We start from the raw sequence: 19,828 nt of genomic DNA on the forward strand, positions 1-19,828 counted from the left end.
GTGGACAATACTCCTTGCCCAGCCCGCATCTCGTGGTCGTGCGGTAGCGTTCTCGCTTCCCACGCTCGGGTTCCCGGGTTCGATTCCCGGCGGGGTCAGGGATTTTCTCTGCCTCGTGATGGCTGGGTGTTGTGTGCTGTCCTTAGGTTAGTTAGGTTTAAGTAGTTCTAAGTTCTAGGGGACTGATGACCATAGATGTTAAGTCCCATAGTGCTCAGAGCCATTTTTGAACTCCTTGCCCACCATAGAGCCTTGCAAGAGGTCCACTGGACCCATGGATGCCAACATGAATGTAATGGAGCCACCGCCAGCTTCTCTCCGTCCCGCAGTACAGGTGTCAACGAGCTGTTCCCCTTGATGTCGACGGATTCACGCCCGCCCATCGGCAGGATGAAGAAGGTATCGGGGTTCACAAGATCGTTCATCGCTCCGCCACTATGCCAGTGTTCAGGGCTTTTGGTCACCTGCCCATTTCCGGCGGAGTTACCGTCCGTAGCTCGTGATCTAGTGTCTACCGCTGCCGCCTTTGGGTCTCAGGGTCACGGGTTCGATTCCCGGCCGGTTTGGGATATCCATTGCCCGTGGACTGGGTGTTTGTGTTTTCATCAACATCATCATTCTTGATAGTGGCTGCATTGGATTGTGTAAAACTTGGACTGTGTAAAAATTGGGACTTCGTACGTGTCCTGATGACAGCGCATTTGAGTGTCCCACAAACAAAACATCAGGCGTAGTTGTCGATGTCGTGGTGTTAACATTGGCACAGGCATGGATTGTCGGCTGCGGAGGCCCATCGTTGGAAGTGTTTGGTGCAGTGTGTGTTCAGACGTACTTGCAGTCTGACGCAGTTAAGGGAACGCAAAAAGTGGAGGGATGTGCACTAATCACATGTACCAGCCTTCAGTTTTTTTGTAAGATTTTCACAGTAGAATTAATGACAGAATACTGAAATAATGATTGTGTACGAAAGTGAGAACCTTCGTGGAAGTTACGTAGTCGTAACATAGAACGGTACTTAATGCAATGAATGACAAAGACATTTCTGGTTCCTGGAGAATAACGTTTATATTTTTTTATATGTCTCGTTATGTCCTCTCTTTGTTCTCATTGTAGCTCACAATATTATCGTCGATCGTATGCTTTTACAACCACCGAATGTACACTGCTGGCCACCGTAAATGCAACACCCTGAAGGAAGCATCCAAATCAAGTGAAATTTACACCATGGGTTTGCAGCTATGAGATATGCAACTGATTAGAATTTCAGCGCAGACGCACATCACGCGCGCCTGTGGCGCCATCTCATAGCGCCATTTAAGGCTTGGCGATTTCGACGAGTGTACGTTCGGCACGTGTGTTTACCTTGTGGTTGTTTCACAAGACGATCAGTTATGCCTCGTAGACAACAGCGAACATCGTTTGATCAAGTATCCGAGTTCGACAGAGGAAGGATAGTGGCTTACCGATATTGTGGATTATCATACAGAGGAATCGCTAGTCGTGTTGGACGAAACCAAACAACTGTAATGCGGATATGTGACCGTTGGATACAGGAGGGTACGACGGACCGACGTGGTCGATCGCATTCACCTCGGTGCACCACTGCACGTGCTGATAGGCAAATTGTGCGCATGGCAGTGACGGATCGCTCAGTGACATCCCGAACCATAGCACAGCACATTGCGTCTGTAACGCATCATACAGTGTCTGCGCGTACCATTCGACGCCGTTTACAGCAGAGTGGTCTGTCCGCAAGACGTCCATTGCTTCGTCTACCATTGACGCAGAACCACAGACGTCTCCGTCGCCAATGGTGTGATGACAGACGGATGTGGACGGCAGAATGGAATGACGTTGTCTTTACTGACGAGGCACGCTTCTGTCTGCAGCACCACGATGGTCGGATTCGAGTGTGGAGACACCGTGGAGAGAGGATGCTGGACAGCTGCATTATGCACCGCCACACTGGTCTTGCACCGGGTATTATGGTATGGGGCAGTATTGGATATTACTCTCGCACGCCTCTAGTACGCATTGCCGGTACTTTAAATAGCCGGCGCTACATATCCGAGGTGCTGGAGCCAGTTGTCCTTCCTTACCTTCAGGGCTCGGCCACAGCCATATTTCAACAGGATAATGCGCGACCACACGTGGCACGAATTGTCCAAAGGTTCTTCGTCAATAACCAGATTGAATTGCTTCCCTGGCCGTCTCGCTCTCCGGATCTTTCGCCGATAGAAAACATGTGGTCCATGGTTGCTCAACGAGTGACCCAGATTACATCCCCAGCTGCCACACCAGATGATCTTTGGCAACGTGTGGAAGCTGCTTGGGTTGCTGTACCCCAGGAACACATCCAACGTCTCTTTGACTCAATGCCGAGACGTGTGGCAGCGGTGATCTCCAACAATGGCGGCTACTCTCGCTACTGATTCTGGCAGGAACCACGTGTCACAGACGTCTGTAAACGTAATCATTTGATACTTGGTCAACATGTTATCTACAAAATAAATTTTGTTGTGCTACCTCTTGTCTTTCTTGGTGTTGCATTTACGGTGGCCAGCAGTGTATTTTGTAGAGCACCACAAAAAAGTTCACAATAACTGTGATACCTGTCTCACGCAGTTGTGTTTATATCATGTGGCTGGAAATTGTAACTGCGAAAGTGCTGTGTGCTGCAATATAATGTTATGCAATAAACTTCTGTTCAGTACTTTTCCTAAGGAATACTGTTCTTAAATATCTGTTAACGTTTGCTTGTTATTTGTTAAGAATTCTGTTTTCACGCGTTGCGAAGTGAAGATAATGGTTGCGTAGAAATTGCTGGAGCTTCCAAGTGTCTCACCCTGTGTCGGGTGGCAGTGATGAATGATCTTTGCGCCGTCGCGTTGCTTCTGTTTTGGGGATCGCTGGCCATTGAAAGATGACAGATGCTATCTTGTCAATATGAAAATTAATTACCAAAAGGTAAATAAATTTCCCCTGCTGCTCCGACGCGTCGCGGTTTGACAGAATAATCACTAAAACTTCAAACTGTTTTGGAGCAGGATGCGGGACTGGTATATGCCGGGTTGCTTAAACGTAGAGACAGTCAAGAGTTTAACAATGGACGACTGGCTACTACATGTTTTAATGGGAGGACATCTGTTTATTAATTTTCACGCATAATGACTTAGGTTTTGCCCTTACACTCATCAGTCCAACTATTGAAATATTCTTCAGTTTTATACATGAAAACGACAAATGTGTCTCCGCTCTTAACACAGTCCTTAGAGCGGGCGAGCTTCGCAGTCTCTGTTGTGTCCTGAATAACATAAAAATGGCTCAGCATAGTCCCTGAAGATATCATGGTGCGTTTGTGTCCTCTTGATGTGATTTCTTTTGGTACTAGACAGCTCATTGTATTACCAGCGTCTACCTCCCGGCATGTTATACTTTGGATCTTGAAAGAAAGCCTTCTCTCTTGAAATTATTGGCTTTTATTTGCCTTATATCTTCAGATTTATTAAGTTCTTCGGCAATCCTCTTCTGCATCGAATTTCGGTGAGTTGCTGGAACAAGAACTATGCAATAGTGTTCTAGAAACTTCTGAATTTGCCCGTCTTTTTATGTAATTACTGCGTGGTCCGTTTGCATACATTGCCTCCGTGATATTCGTAAGATCCACCACTTTCCATCACTCCTTTAACTATTCTGCATTAATCAAAATCATTAATTTTTTGACCGACTGACTCCGCGGTCGCGTCCGTCCGTTCATGCAAAGCCGAGTACCGAGCAAGAGTATCTGCATAACACTTCGATATCTATTTTCCAGATTTCACCTTCCACTCGTTACTATCAACAAAAGATCTCCTTCTTACAAATGCAAATGATTTTCCAGTAATAATCAGACTTATCACCTCTGTCAATCTTGAGACTTTTGAGCCCAGCTTTATACGGATTCTGCTTCATCTGTTACTTCCGCTATTACAAATTTTTTCATATATGATTGTTCCCTGTCAGACACGAGCTTCAGAACACACGTACAAAATTTTTCTTTGCATTTTAATTTTTTCGTTTACACAAGAACACGAAATAAATAAAGGAAAGTTAAAGGACTACCTACATACAAATTTACAATACGTACCTCCTAGATGCTAAAGTTGTAAGAGGCGGTAGTACAATCACAGGAGGGGCTGAATATACGTCAGTTACAGTATCTCATCCACTTCATCAATAAAAGTCTCAACATTAACGTTTTATTTCCTAGCGAGATAATGTGTGTATAGACTGGAAACAGATATCAGCTCTACTACTGAGTCGCAAACGCCGGAAGTGACATCACGTCCTAGGAGAAGACGCGAGTGGTTTTCAGTGGCATTACATCTGTCTGGAAAAGTCATGCTAATGTTATAGGAAAAGACGCGCGTCTCTGTGAAAAGGGAGATCGTAGAATAAAACAATCATCAGACGCCAGTTTAAGCTTAGTAGTTCATGTGCCGATTAAGATATCTCTTCGAAAGCAGCATACGCATGTGCTGTACAGGATAGTCATACATACGGTCGGGTGGATCATTCCCAATCTCATTGCTCATCCAAGTTGTGAAGTACGAAGTCATTGGGACAGCAATGGCACATACTTCTCCTTCTGTGTTTGTATGATCAGCTTATTCTACGACACTAGGGACTTCATCACCTAGGTGGCCTCTGTAAGTTGCGCCTCAAGTTGTCAGTTATACAGCCTCAGAGAGCAACTTTTCTTCGCTATTCATATTCGTGGTTGAGACGTGCAATCAAGTAGTTTTCGAAAAATTTTTGTGGCAGCAGCATGTGGATTTCCGATGAGCGTTATCATTACTGGTCGAAGTGTACAAAAGGAGCGTAATCCATTCCTAACTGCAGTTTACCTAACTGGAACCGTCTGATAGCTAACATCATCGAGTACTTTATGAAGAACCTCTTAAGAAGCCAGGCATTGGAAATGACAGTCACACTCGTTAGTACTATCAATGCTCTTCAGAGAAATATTTGCAGCTTGCAGGTTGCGACTGTTAGCCTTAGACTACACATAGATCAATGGATGAGTTGTCTCTGTGACGTGAGTTTCACTTACGCGTGGAAAGCAACAATAGGCGTTATTTGCTTCTACGACTAACGTGTATTTAATATATGTTCTAGGTCATACACTACACCTGCAATTGCGTTTCCGCGTTTGATGTCTTCTATGAGGTGACTTCCGGCAAGTTGCATCACATTTGACACTGTTATTTTAGTAATGTTTCTTTGGATTGCGGAAATCACTGCATTTGCTGTAAAGAGTTTATGTTACAATGCTATTTTCAAAAAAATGGTTCAAATGGCTCTGAGCACTATGGGACTCAACTGCTGAGGTCATTAGTCCCCTAGAACTTAGAACTAGTTAAACCTAACTAACCTAAGGACATCACAAACATCCATGCCCGAGGCAGGATTCGAACCTGCGACTGCTATTTTCAGATGCATTAGTATCACACTATGAAAGACTCAAAATGTTCTCACTTTTCAGCCGCCACAGCCCTGTGATCCATGGACCGGTATCAGAGATGCTACCAGAGAAGGAAATATGGCCCCTCAGTTCAGTCTCCTCGCAAACAAATACCTGGGTGACGAAGATTGTCTTTACCTGAACGTATACACTCCAAAGGTAATGTATACCTGTAAGCCTTAGTTTTGTGTTCAAGTTTTCACAGTTGTACTTCAAATATATATTGTTAACGAAACTATGTATGTCTCCAAAAGTCAGGATAGTATACTACTCGACGAGCATCGTTTCAATTTATTCAGAATGCAGAAGGTAATGAATGTAGAGAAATTACATATTACAGCGCTGTAGCGCTATTTGTCACTATTTTCACTATACAACAGCCATCACAACCCTGCAATCCAGAGAATGGTATATATATATATATATATATATATATATATATATATATATGTGTGTGTGTGTGTGTGTGTGTGTGTGAGTGAGTGTGTGTGTGTGTCACTGTGGCGTTTATAGCCTCCTAGCTGCAGTAGGAGTGGAGATATGCAAGTAGGTCCTTTTTCCCAGCCCCTGCAAGACAGGCTGTGTACATGACAGGCATGTTGTGAGGGAACGATATCAGCTTGCCAAATCAACCAGCTTTGCAGGGGAGCCTACATGTCTGGGATGAGAAACAGTTTTCAAACAGACTACCTCACATTAAAGGTATTTTATGGGACTAGTATTGGCTGCAACATCAACCTGTTGTGCAGGGGCTATTTGTAAGTGTCGACATGACTGGATTGTGGCGAGGTTAACATAAGAGGGAAGGAGGGAAGTGCAGGGAGAGGGAGCAGAAGGATATGGCTAGAGAGAGACAGGCAGGAGGATAAGAACAGGGAAAAGTGACAGGAGGGGGGGGGGGGTGAGGGGGGTGGAGGAGGTGGAGGTCAATAGGGAGAGGGGGAACAGAGGGATGGAGGAGGAGATAGGGAGACTGGAGGAGGTGGTGGTGGTGGTGGTTAGTGTTTAACGTCCCGTCGACAATGAGGTCATTAGAGATGGAGCGCAATCTTGGGTTAAGGAAGGATTGGGAAGGAAATTGGCCGTGCCCTTTCAAAGGAACCATCCCGGCATTTGCCTGAAACGATTTAGGGTAATCAGGATGGCCGGAGACGGGCTTGAACCGTCGTCCTCCTGAATGCGAGTCCAGTGTGCTAACCACTGCGCCACCTCGCTCGGTAGACTGGAGGAGGAGATGGGAGAATGCAGGAGGAGATCTATATGGTGAGGAGAAGTGGTAGGGAAGAGATGGATTAAGAGAGGGAGCAGGAGGAGAAAGCGAGAGTTAGGAAGGAGGAGATGGTCAGAGGGGGGCGAAAGGAGAGGATAGAGAGATAGGTAAGGGAGATGGTGAGAGTGACAGGTGAGGTGTAGATGGACAAAAAGAGGAGGAGGAGGAGGAGAAGGAGACTGGTGTAACATATGTGTCAAATATGTAAATGGGTGCAGATGTGGGGATTAGGCTATTATATAAAAAAGAAGCTTTTGTGGAACACCAACAAAGAGAGATGGAGAAATCTATAGCCTTTGTAAAACTTTAAATGAAACCATTCCGCTTTAGGCTGTGAAAACAATATTTATCACAACTGAAATGTCACACATGCTCATTTCCAGGCATTCTGAAAGTAGTCAGTTGTCAAATATAACACATGAAATTATGAACTTAACAAACATTGAAAATTAAATCAATTTGCGATGGGCAGTTGATAGAGTTCTTAATATACGATAAAATTATGTAATGTATTCTAAAGCAAAAAGTTAGTTGTGCATTGTATATAATTAATTAAACAATGAAAGAATCACCAAAATGTAATGCATAAGGAATGTTATGTTGCTGGCACGGTATGTAACAATGACTGTAAAATAATACATCAGAATAACATGGAAAACTGAAATAAATTAAAGGAAAGCTAAAATAAATTAACCAACGTCGATTGAGAGTGCAGTATGACTTTTAGTGAGAAATGACATATGCATGAATTTGCTGGTGTAGCATTAATGTTGTTAAATCGCACAATGAACCTGATAAGCTATCTGGTTGTTTGTACGTAATAATAAATAATATTTGATTGATGGTTACAACGTCTGTGTTTATACAGTGTCAATATCTTCACATTACATTGTGCTTCAGACATGAATGCAAAAATTTTCATCTGCCACAAACAGTTATAGTCAATTCGGATTTGTAAAATGTGAGTCGACTTCTTAATATTTGTCCCAGGTGTAATTGTCAGATCAATGTCTGTTCCTTCAGACATGTAGGCATGGCTATATCTTTACACTACAATAGCCTACATACATACAGACACTGTGTACATACAGAAACGTTACCATCAATGACGTATCCATGCCTCGACGGTCTAAAATGACGAAAGAGTATTCGTCTCTCCCTGTGCGGCACTCACGAAATGTTGGACCGCCAAGGTTGTCGACTCCGTGACATACGGAAGTTTGGATCGATCCTAGCGACCGCTCGCTAAAAGCGGGAAATTCGGGTTCGAGCCTCGGTCCGGCACAACAAACACAATTACGGATCGTTTTCGTAATAAATAATAAATCTCTCTCTCTCTCTTTGTGTGTGTGTGTGTGTGTGTGTGTGTGTCTGTGTGTCTGTGTCTGTGTGTGTGTGTGTGTGTGTGTGTGTGTGTGTGGGTGTGTGTATGGTTGTATGTGTATGTGTGTGTGTGTGGGGGGGGGGGGGGTGAGGCTTATTACATGATGAATTCTACAAGTACGTTTCATAGAGCGATGTCATAGGTAGCACCTATTACCGTCCTCACTGAGAAAAATGTGTCTTACACGCCATTACCCCATCTGTGAGTGTTCATCCTCTATCTAAGCTGTTGTTTCACGGCGATATTACGAACCTCACACAATCAGCTTTAACGGATGTAGCTGCCGACTTTCTGGAGCGGAGATGTACATTAGTTTCTGGTAGCTTGTCGGTTGTTCTCACAGTACTGAATAAAATGCCACCATCGAACTGTTCTTTGCAGTTTCCGTGCCTCGCACCTGTGGCCTAGGGGTAATTTCTTTGATTAGTAGTCAAAACGGCCCCAGTCCCGCATTCGAAACCCGTCATCTTTTGAATTTTGATTAATAAACAGCATTGACGGCCAAATAGTTCTGGCAGAAGAAGTCACCTATATTCTGCCAATGCCAGGGGGCGGACGAGCGGACAGTGGTTACGGGAACTCTCTTGTTCGTCCGGTGGGAAACTGCCCTTAAAGTCGGAAGAATGCATTAAAGGCACATAACATGTATCCACTGGACAGTGACCTGTAAATGAAAAAAATATCATGGTAATGTCTCCATTGCCAAAAAATTCCGGAATAGTCCCCCATTCGGATCTCCGGGAGAGGATTGTGAAAGCGGAGGTGACTATGAGAAAAAGATTCAATAACCAGCGAAAGAATAACGTTCTACTAGTCGGAGCGCTGAATGTCAGAAGGTTAAAAGTGGTAGGGAAGCCAGAAAATCTAAAAACAGGACTACAAAGGCTCAATGAAGATATAGTAGTGGTCAGTGAAGTGAAATGGGAAGAAAAGAAGTTTTTCTGGCCAAATGAGTATAGGATACTATCAACAGCAGCAGAAAATAATATTACGGGAGAAGATTCGCTCCGTGATCACCAGATCCAGTAGAAAGATGGAATACAGAGGGATGCAACTGCAAGAGCCGTGTCGTTGGTCCATGTCAAACTACAGTTGGCGCTTGGCTTCACTTTCCAGGTTGCCTTGGCAGTGGTCCTATCTACATGTCCTGTCTGCAGCAAATAATGTTAGTATTCGCTCTTGGTAAGCTCTTATCGCTCGCATTGGTAGACGGAAACATCTTCTTGCTAGGCTTATGACTGTTTTACCTCAGCCTGCATCCATGTCCAAATGGGCACCGAAGTTTATGCTGTGTGATTGGGAATGAGAAGGAATGAGCCCCTTTGCTATTTCAGTATTTGTAAGTAGGAGAATACTTTCAGCTGCCGACGAAGAGTAGAAGCGACATGTTGCCGGTGATGGTGTGGATCCACGGCGGAGGGTACTCGCGCGGCTCCGGCAACACTGACGCCTATGGCCCCGACTACCTGCTGCAGCACGGAGTCCTCCTCGTCACCTTCAACTACCGCCTCGGTGCACTGGGTGAGTGGCGACACTAGTGTTCTGCTTTTCTACATTGTCCTGCGAAAATCTATAACGACACAGCGATCTTAGACACGGGGTAATTTGAATCATTCCTCCCTCCACTGGCACTCTACACTGGACAAGCTCTTGAGAGTATTTTTAACCGAACCGGCAAGTTTAGATGCTTTGTCAATCGATTTTCTTATTAGCAACCTTCGTTCCTCTATTTTAACGGGTTTTCTCTACGCTACACAAAAAAAAAAAAAAACACCTTGCCCATAGAATAAGCTTTTATAACCATTCCTTGAATTACGCTTATTTGTCCAACATCTCTCCTGGAATCTACAAAATCCGTCTTTTGACGTGTTGTAAATCTTCTCGTTCCTAGCTTCATTCATGTTCTTTGATCCTGTGGTCCAAAAATGTTGTAGGTTACTACAGTATCTGCTATGGATTTTGGGAGGTTTCTTTCTTTGCATTATCGTCAGGCTCCCTTTGCACAGAGACACACTTTGGTCGATATTTGTGATCCGGCACAGGACAAGTAACTGATGAAAGGTGGGATAAAATGTCACTGAGGTTCAACATTCCTATGGTAAGGACGTAATCAAAGGCGCAACTGAAGATCCGAGATGGAATCCGTGGGTAAGGAATGAGGCTGTGGCATTTTATTGTACACGGGGGAATCAAATGAAAGACAAGTGGAACAAAGTAAGTAAACTGGTAAACTATTTCTAATTTCAAAAGTAATCGCCATTAGGGGGTTGATATATTTATCCCACCGTGAGACAAAATGGTCAATAACTTCATGGAAATGTTTTCGGTCGCCGACAGCACCACGATTGTATCCAGGCGTACACCTCTTCGTCCAAAACAAATTAACAGTCATGAATGTCTTTCTTCAGGGCCCCAAAAATATGCAAACCTCATGGGCAGATATCGAGGCAACATCTGCATTATGTGGGCGGGCGGAAGAATGATGCCGTTCGTCAACATTCCTATGCTTGACGGTGCGCTTCAACTTTTGCAAAGTTCCCACGTACTGCTGTGCGTTACGTATTTTTGGACCACTGAACAGACATTCGTGGCTGCAGATTTGCTTTCGACAAACAGGTGCACGCTTGGGTACAATCATGGTCCCAGAGACAACGGAAAACATTTTCTATAAAGGCACTGATCGTCTTGTCTCAAGTGCCACAAATGTATTAACAGTTACGGCGATTACTTTTAAAATAATAAACTGTTGACTTACTTTTTTCCATCTGTCTCGTCTTCACGCAACTGCCCCTTATAGGAGACTGCCTCCGTAAGATATTCTGAGCTTGCGTGGTGGATAGAACAAGTGAGGCATTTGCTGGCCCAGACAGATAGTGTCACAGCCATCTGGAGGCAGACACGACTTTTGTCGGACAGGAAGGAAAAGTTCCGCAACTGATCCGTGTTAAGGTTACCTACAAACACGCAGGTATTTGAACAGTGACAAAAGTCTCTCGGAGTCTGAGATGACAATAGGGTTTATACACTGAAAGTGTAATAGTTGCAAGAATTAGACAAAATGGAGTCAGTGATTTTCAGCATGTATATGGACTATTAGTTTACTCTTCCACAAACACCGTAGATGTATTACAAAGGGCATTCAGATCTGTCAAGACTGAATATATTTAGTCGCTAAACACAGCTTTATCCCAGTCGCCTTTCCAGTTTTGTCTTTTTTCTACAACAGTGTACACGCTGCACGTTTTCGAGATGTAAGTGGAACTTTTGTGAATGACTCACAATGCATAGAAGAGTTGCTGATGCTCCTCGATAGTAATCTGGGTGTTTCCAGATCACGCGGTCGCCCTGTGAGCAGCAATGGCTACTCATGTTGTTTTGAGGCACGGTATATGGTTGTAATTCTGTTCGTGACATGACAGTCTGAATTATTTCCTTCACTTATTGTACGTGGCAGAAATTTCTCTTGAGAATATTTACTGGATAATCTGAGTCCTTTTACAGAGTAATTAGCTCCTATCCACTAGGATTAATACTCTGGAAATGAATCCAATGACATTACTTTATACTACAGATCTCCGTAAAACGCAACTGAAACTCATTTGATAACTAATGGCTGTGGACATACGGCCAGTTTTTGCTACAAGGGAGAATACAAACAACATCAGACTACGAGTCGATGCGCAGTACATGGTATGTTGCTCATTTATTATTATGAATCGATTTTTTTAGCCTTGGTTACTCTGATGCACAAATGAAAACTGTTCTTAATCAAAAGACTGGTTTGAACGCTACAGTATTGTCCTGTTAGAAATGAGAGACCCTGTTGGTACAGCGAACTGTTGTAAGCAATGTGGAGACTACAACCGTTTTATTTTCCCGAGTACATGTTGCAATATTGTGTGACTTAGTAATGAAGGTATCCTCATGTGTAAGATATTCTTGACATACAATAGTGCTACATTCGTATCTTGGACGGAGACTACTCAGGAGGATGTTATCAGGGAAAAAATAGTGCATGGTCCAGGGTGCTGATGCTACGAGGTGCATTCAAGTTCTAAGGCCTCCGTTTTTTTTTCTAATTAACTACTCACCCGAAATCGATGAAACTGGCGTTATTTCTCGACGTAATCGCCCTGCAGACGTACACATTTTTCACAACGCCGACGCCATGATTCCATGGCAGCGGCGAAGGCTTCTTTAGGAGTCTGTTTTGACCACTGGAAAATCGCTGAGGCAATAGCAGCACGGCTGGTGAATGTGCGGCCACGGAGAGTTTCTTTCATTGTTGGAAAAAGCCAAAAGTCACTAGGAGCCAGGTCAGGTGAGTAGGGAGCATGAGGAATCACTTCAAAGTTGGTATCACGAAGAAACTATTGCGTAACGTTTGCTCGATGTGCGGGTGCGTTGTCTTGGTGAAACAGCACACGCGCAGCCCTTCCCGGACGTTTTTGTTGCAGTGCAGGAAGGAATTTGTTCTTCAAAACATTTTCGTAGGATGCACCTGTTACCGTAGTGCCCTTTGGAACGGAATGGGTAAGGATTACGCCCTCGCTGTCCCAGAACATGGACACCATCATTTTTTCAGCACTGGCGGTTAGCCGAAATTTTTTTGGTGGCAGTGAATCTGTGTACTTCCATTGAGCTGACTGGCGCTTTGTTTCTGGATTGAAAAATGGCATCCACGTCTCATCTATTGTCACAACCGACGAAAAGAAAGTCCCATTCATGCTGTCGCTGTGCGTCAACATTACTTGGCAACATGCCACACGGGCAGCCATGTGGTCGTCTGTCAGCATTCGTGGCACCCACCTGGATGACACTTTTCGCATTTTCAGGTCGTCATGCAGGATTTTCTGCACAGAACCCACAGAAATGCCAACTCTGGAGGCGATCTGTTCAACAGTCATTCGGCGATCCCCCAAAACAATTCTCTCCACTTTCTCGATCATGTCGTCAGACCGGCTTGTGCGAGCCCGAGCTTGTTTCGGTTTGTTGTCACACGATGTTCTGCCTTCATTAAACTGTCGCACCCACGAACGCACTTTCGACACATCCATAACTCCATCACCACATGTCTCCTTCAACTGTCGACGAATTTCAATTGGTTTCACACCACGCAAATTCAGAAAACGAATGATTGCACGCTGTTCAAGTAAGGAAAACGTCGCCATTGTAAGTATTTAAAACAATTCTCATTCTCGCCGCTGGAGGTAAAATTCCATCTGCCGTACGGTGCTGCCATCTCTGGGACGTATTGAGAATGAACGCGGCCTCATTTTAAAACAATGCGCATGTTTCTATCTCTTTCCAGTCCGGAGAAAAAAAATCGGAAGCCTTAGAACTTGAATGCACCTAGTATATCCATTAAAAAGATAGTAGTAAGATTAGAGAACTTAAAAAAAAGTAACTGGTTAAAAAGGTAAGATGATTTCTGAAATTTCCTGTCTCATTGATGGTAGGAGTAAACATTTCAAAACACTTTGACTACACCGTTATCACATTTTCCTCCTGTCGGATGTTATCTTTAAAAATATCCTAGATTGTCTCCACCTTCGACTGCTTCATTAGTAGAAGATTCATAGGCCAGGACACTTCCAGGTTTTCATGCTGTTATGAAAACTGCATCATTGTTACAGTGTTCCGTGACTCCCGTTAGCACCCTTACTCCTTCCTTGACAGCATCTATGTCAAGCTACTAACGACGATCTATTCTTATTTTGTGGACAGGATTCATGACGACAGGAGATTCCGTGGTGCCAGGTAATATGGGTCTCAAAGATATGGTCATGGCCTTGCGATGGGTCCGTGAGAACATCGCTGACTTTGGTGGCGATCCCCACAACGTCACCATATTTGGAGAGAGCGCCGGCAGCAGGGCGTGCCACCTCATGATGCTGTCGCCCATGGCGAAATGTAAGAATCCTCTTACAACATCGTCTTAATTAGATAAATCATTGCAGAAATTTAATACCAAGCGCGTTTCAACAAGAGGTTTACTGTCTTCGAGTAACACCACCTTCTCTGTAAAACTAGAAAGCAACTGGAACAAGTTCACCCTTTCCTGCCGACACAAATAGTATTGACGATGTTTATTCCATTGAAAACCTTAGAATCAGTTTTTCATGTCATGTCAATAAGAAAGGAATCTCGTAACAGTGCCCCAAACAACAAAGCTCAACTCTTATTACAGGTATAAAATTAATCCTACAACAAACAGAAGCAGAAATTGTTCATTTAATTTATTTAATCGAAGAGGGAACTTAGCAGCATATCTACAAACATAACAGTCAAAGAATGCCTCAATATTATGACAGAATTACTATACAGAGGAGGTGTCAATCCTGCACAAGTTGGGAACATAAAACTGGCCACAGAGTAATATTTACAATAAAGTAATTCATAGCTTGAAGGTACTTTATACAAACAGCTAGACGGCTTGATAATAGGGTCTACCCTGAGGCGTCTTTTAACAGAAATCTTCATGGACAATTTCGAAAAATAGTTCCTACATAATGAACCTCACAATGATAATATTAGATTTTGGTAAAGATATGTAGATGATGTACTGTGTCTGTGGAATGGCACCAGAAGACAACTGAACACATTCCTAGTATTTCTAAACTCACAACAGAAAAACATACAGTTCACCATGGAAACTGACTTCTTAAACCTCAAGACAGATTCACTGAAAATACATATTGTTTCAAAATTTACGGAAAAAAACCGACAACAATAGACGCGCTAAACCTCTCATGTTCACAACACTCGATAACACACAACGTGCTGCCTTCCTTTCCGTGGTGCATCGTCTTACATCCATACCAGTGGCAACAGAATTTTGAGGCAGAATTAGACACCATTAAACCGATTGAATCTATCATTGGCTAGCCACTGCCTTTATTAACTACGTTCAACGCAAGAAACAAAGAAGAAAAATGTTGCCCTACGTGTGTGCGCCCCTTCCACAGCAACATTTATATCTAAAACCACCCAGTGTACTACCCCTTATTTAGGGACGTTATCAGACAAATTAGCCAAAACTCTCAGATCCTGCAGTTAGAAAACTTCATTTTATGTAAGAGGCACTACAGCTCATATCCTATTTAACAGCAAGGTCAGAACAGGTCTATCAAGTAATAGCGGTGTTTATAAAATCACTTGCAATGACTGAAACAAACTGTATATTGGTCAAACAGGTAGGCGTATATCAACTAGGCTGACTGAACACGGACGCAGCTGGAGATTATGTAAGTCAGACTCCATCTTTCCCAGCATGTACTGAAGGAAAAACATACATACAAAGTGTACGCAGAAGTACTTCAGACAGCCAACAAAGGAAGAAAACTAATCCTGTATGAAGCACGTGAGGTAAACCAACATTTAGCTCAAAATCCCCTGCTGGTTCTAAATGATCAATTACAGCTGAGCACATCCCCACTTGTAAACTTCACGTGATGATCAACACGCCACATGTCGATAAACAAACTCAAAGCTGTACAAAATTAAAACACAATACAATTTCATATTCTTTTCCTTCCTTACCTCACAGACTTCAGCACTATAACAATATAGCTCGTATTACTGTATTTTAATCATGTACTGTGTTTAATATTGCCCTTTGCATAAACTGTAGTTTACAATGTAAAAATGTTTTTTGTACAACGTGACTAGTAATCAGTTGAGTCAGTTGTGCTTAATATTGTCCATTATCTGAAGTGTGATTTCAACGTTAAAAAAGGAGTTTGGTGTGCAACGTTCTGTACAAGTTTATGGTATTTTTCATATAATTTTGAGGTACCTAAGAACTGGTGGCCTTTGCACACAAATAAAAAATTCGGTAGAATAAAAACAGTGTACTTGTCATTAAAACTTAAAAAATAAGAGGGAAGAGTTATACTGACTGAGATGCTTACAAGCTAGTTTTAAAAGCTCGAGACGAGTTTCGCCTATTGATGCAGAACTTGAATGAGGGTTATGCTATGAATTTAAATTGTATGTATGTCAGATAGGGAATGAATGAGATAGCACACTTCTTAAATACAGCCAATGGCAAATACGGTGAGGAAAGGGTGTGATAACATTATTAGGAGAAATAAAAATTATAGCTGTCGCTAATTACACACCAAAAAGAATATGAACATGTACTTGATAGCGACGTGGAGCATAGTTTTGTGACCTTGTTTCAAGCTTTATTATCTAGGATAAATTTTCCGAAGTATTCAGTCTTATAATATCTATTTCGACACAGAATGTTCATTTCAATCCTCATGATGCCTTACGCATGGGAATGCTGAAATTGTCATTACTGTACTTGAGGATGATTGCTTATGGTAGAAACTGGTAGAAAAATACAGTAACTCATTTTAACAGTCGTCGATAGTTCCAACAATACTTCAATTATGTACAAGCTGAGGAGAACCACTATTCAAAAATTTTAAACGATAATGTCATTACTCGTGTCAGACAGGCATAATAAATGCCATGTCACCTAACTTATTATTATTTTTGATCTGATTTTTAATATAGACTCCAAGCAAGTCTATTAAAATTATAAATTTGTATCCTTGTCGAGGAATCATTTCAATGATCAAACTTGAAAGTTTCAACAACTTATTTAGTGATCAACTTTCGTTATCACCCTACGGGAGGGAAAGTCTAGGAAACAAAGGGTCCACATGGTGTCTTGAAGCAGACTTCTGAAGTTGCATGCTGAGGGATAAAACAATAGGGGAAAATACTGGGTAAATTCTGTGCCACAACACCCTCTGGGAAGAACGACGTCATACTGTGTCTCAAACTAGTACAATCTCTTTCTGTTAGTTACGTTGCGTACGTTGTGGGAAACGACTTGTTGCTTGGGCTAATAAAGATCGCACCTGCTATCGTTACACTTTGGATAAAATATTAGATGTTCAAAGGTAAGAAACAGAAAATATGTGAACTTGACAAAACCTCCACTCGTACAGGCACGGGGAAACCAACTTCAGCGTCGGCGAAATGAGCCTCTGTGTCACGTAGCCGAGTATGGCACGCGGCTGTAAACTGTTAGTATGATGGACTTCCCTATTAAAGAGTGAGAACCTGCCCTAATGTTCTTTCTCCCTACCGATCATGGCTGCCGTAATTTCTTGGTACCCGAGCGCTAGGACAAAGGGCTCTGAATTGCTTTTGTAACTGGGTGCACGTTGCCATCGTTGGATACCCCTCCATTCTCATTAGTTGAAATTAAGACAGTCCGTGTAGCAGAAACACAATATCTATTTTGTTACTTCTAACCACGATTGCATGAGATCCCTTTCCTGTAACTTCTTACTGGTGCATCACAGTCCACGATTCTCTGTGATTGCCTGAGGTGTCATAATTACAAGGTCAAAGCACTTTATAATAACTTGACTTTGAAGATCCATGTAACTTGCATCTATATACATAATCCGCAAATCATGGCATGGTGTGTGGCTGATGATACGCTGTACCTTTTCTAGTCATTTCCTTTCCTGATCCACGCGCTTACGGTGTGACGAACAAATGAGTGTCTATATGTCTCGTGTGAACCCTAGTTTCTCGTCTATTCTTCTTACAAGCTATACTACTATATGCAGGGTGGCCCATTGATAGTGACCAGGCCAAATATCTCACGAAATAAGCGTCAAACGAAAAACTACAAAGAACGAAACTTGTCTAGCTTGAACGGGGAAACCAGATGGCGCTATGGTTGGCCCACTAGATGGCGCTGCCATAGGTCAAACGTATATCAACTGGGTTTTTTTTAAATAGGAAGCCCCATTTTTTATTACATATTCGTGTAGTACGTAAATAAATATGAATGTTTTAGCTGGACCACTTTTTTCGCTTTGTGATAGATGGCGCAGTAATAGTCACAAACATATGGCTCACAATTTTAGACGAACAGTTGGTAACAGGTTGGTTTTTTAAATTAAAATTTAGAACGTAGGTACGTTTGAAATTTTGTTTCGGTTGTTCCAATGTGATACATGTACCTTTGTGAACTTATCATTTCTGAGAACGCATGCTGTTACAGCGTGATTACCTGTAAAAAACACATTAATGTAATAAATGCTCAAAATGATGTCCGTCAACCTCATGCATTTGGCAATACCTGTAACGACATTCCTCTCAGCAGCGACTAGTTCGCCCTCCGTAATGTTCGCTTATGCATTGAAAATGGGCTGACGCATGTTGTCAGGCGTTGTCGGTGGATCACGATAGAAAATATCCTTCAACTTTCCCCACAGAAAGAAATCCGGGGACGTCAGATCCGGTGAACGTGCGGGCCATGGTATGGTGCTTCGAAGACCAATCAACCTCTCATGAAATATGCTATTCAATACCGCTTTAACCTCACGCTAGCTATGCGCTGGACATCCATCATGTTGGAATTTCATCGCCATTCTCTCATGCAGTGTAACATCTTGTAGTAACATCGGTAGAAAATTACGTAGGAAATCAGCATACACTGCACCATTTAGATTGCCATCGATAAAATGGGGGCCAATTATCCTTCCTCCCATAATGCCGCACCATACATTAACCCGCCAAGGTCGCTCGTGTTCCACTTGTCGCAGCCATCTAGGATTTTCCGTTGCCCAATAGTGCATATTATGCCGGTTCACGTTACTGCAGTTGGTGAATGACGCTTCGCCGCTAGATACAACGCGTGCAAATAATCAGTCATCGCCCCGTAATTTCTCTTGTGCCTAGTGGCAGGACTATACACGACTTTCAAAGTCGTCGCCATGCAATTCCTGGTGCATAGAAATATGGTACGGGAGCAATCGATGTTGATGTAGCATTCTCAACACCGACGTTTTTGATTCCCGATTCTCGTGCAATTTGTCTGCTGCTGATGTGCGGGTTAGTCGCGACAGCAGCTAAAACACCTACTTGGGCTTCATCATTTGTTGCAGGTCGTGGTTGACGTTTCACATGTGGCTGAACACTTCCTATTTCCTTAAATAACGTAACTATCCGGTGAACCGTCCGGCCACTTGGATGATGTCGTCCAGGATACCGAGCAGCATACATAGCACACGCCCGTTGGGCATTTTGATCACAATAGCCATACATCAACACGATATCGACCTTTTTCGTAATTGGTAAACGGTTCATTTGAACACGGGTAATGTATCACGAAGCAAATACCGTCAGCACTGGCGTATTGTTACGTGATACCACGTACTTATACGTTTGTGACTATTACAGAGCCATCTATCACAAAGCGAGAAAAGTGGTCAAACTAAAACATTTATATTTCTCTACCTATTACACGAATATGTAATAAAAATGGGGTTTCCTGTTTAAGAAACGCATTTAATATTCGTTTGACCTATGGCAGCGGCATCTAGCTGGCCAACCATAGCGCCATCTGGTTTCCCCCTTCAAGCTAAATGAGTTTCGTTCTTTGTAGTTTTTCCGTTTGATGCTTATTTCGTGAGATATTTGGCACGGTCACTGTCAATGGACCACCCTGTATAAACAAGTCGTCGTTTAACGTTGTTACCTAAAATCTCGAAAAATACTTGACCGATTTACATCAAATTCTTACACGGTAGTGAACATTAAGACGAACGTAACTATATATTTTTTAAATATGTCTAACGTATGTGTATATACAGGGTTATTCAGCTGCCCCTGCAGCTGTCATTTTATTCAA

The 19,828-nt window shown here is 42.8% G+C and overlaps 1 protein-coding gene across 1 annotated transcript in view; it reads left to right on the forward strand.

Moving 5' to 3' along the window:
- Positions 1–19,828, forward strand: part of LOC124595313 (juvenile hormone esterase-like) — a 72,351-nt gene that overhangs the window by 25,501 nt on the left and 27,022 nt on the right. Inside the window, exons 2-4 of the mRNA XM_047134012.1 lie at positions 5,525–5,662; positions 9,519–9,678; positions 13,885–14,070. Of these exons, the coding sequence (XP_046989968.1) occupies positions 5,525–5,662; positions 9,519–9,678; positions 13,885–14,070 (484 nt within the window). The remainder of the gene's footprint in view (positions 1–5,524; positions 5,663–9,518; positions 9,679–13,884; positions 14,071–19,828) is intronic.

This window comes from Schistocerca americana, chromosome 2, assembly GCF_021461395.2.
Source record: "Schistocerca americana isolate TAMUIC-IGC-003095 chromosome 2, iqSchAmer2.1, whole genome shotgun sequence".
NCBI classification, from domain to species: Eukaryota; Metazoa; Arthropoda; class Insecta; order Orthoptera; family Acrididae; genus Schistocerca; species Schistocerca americana.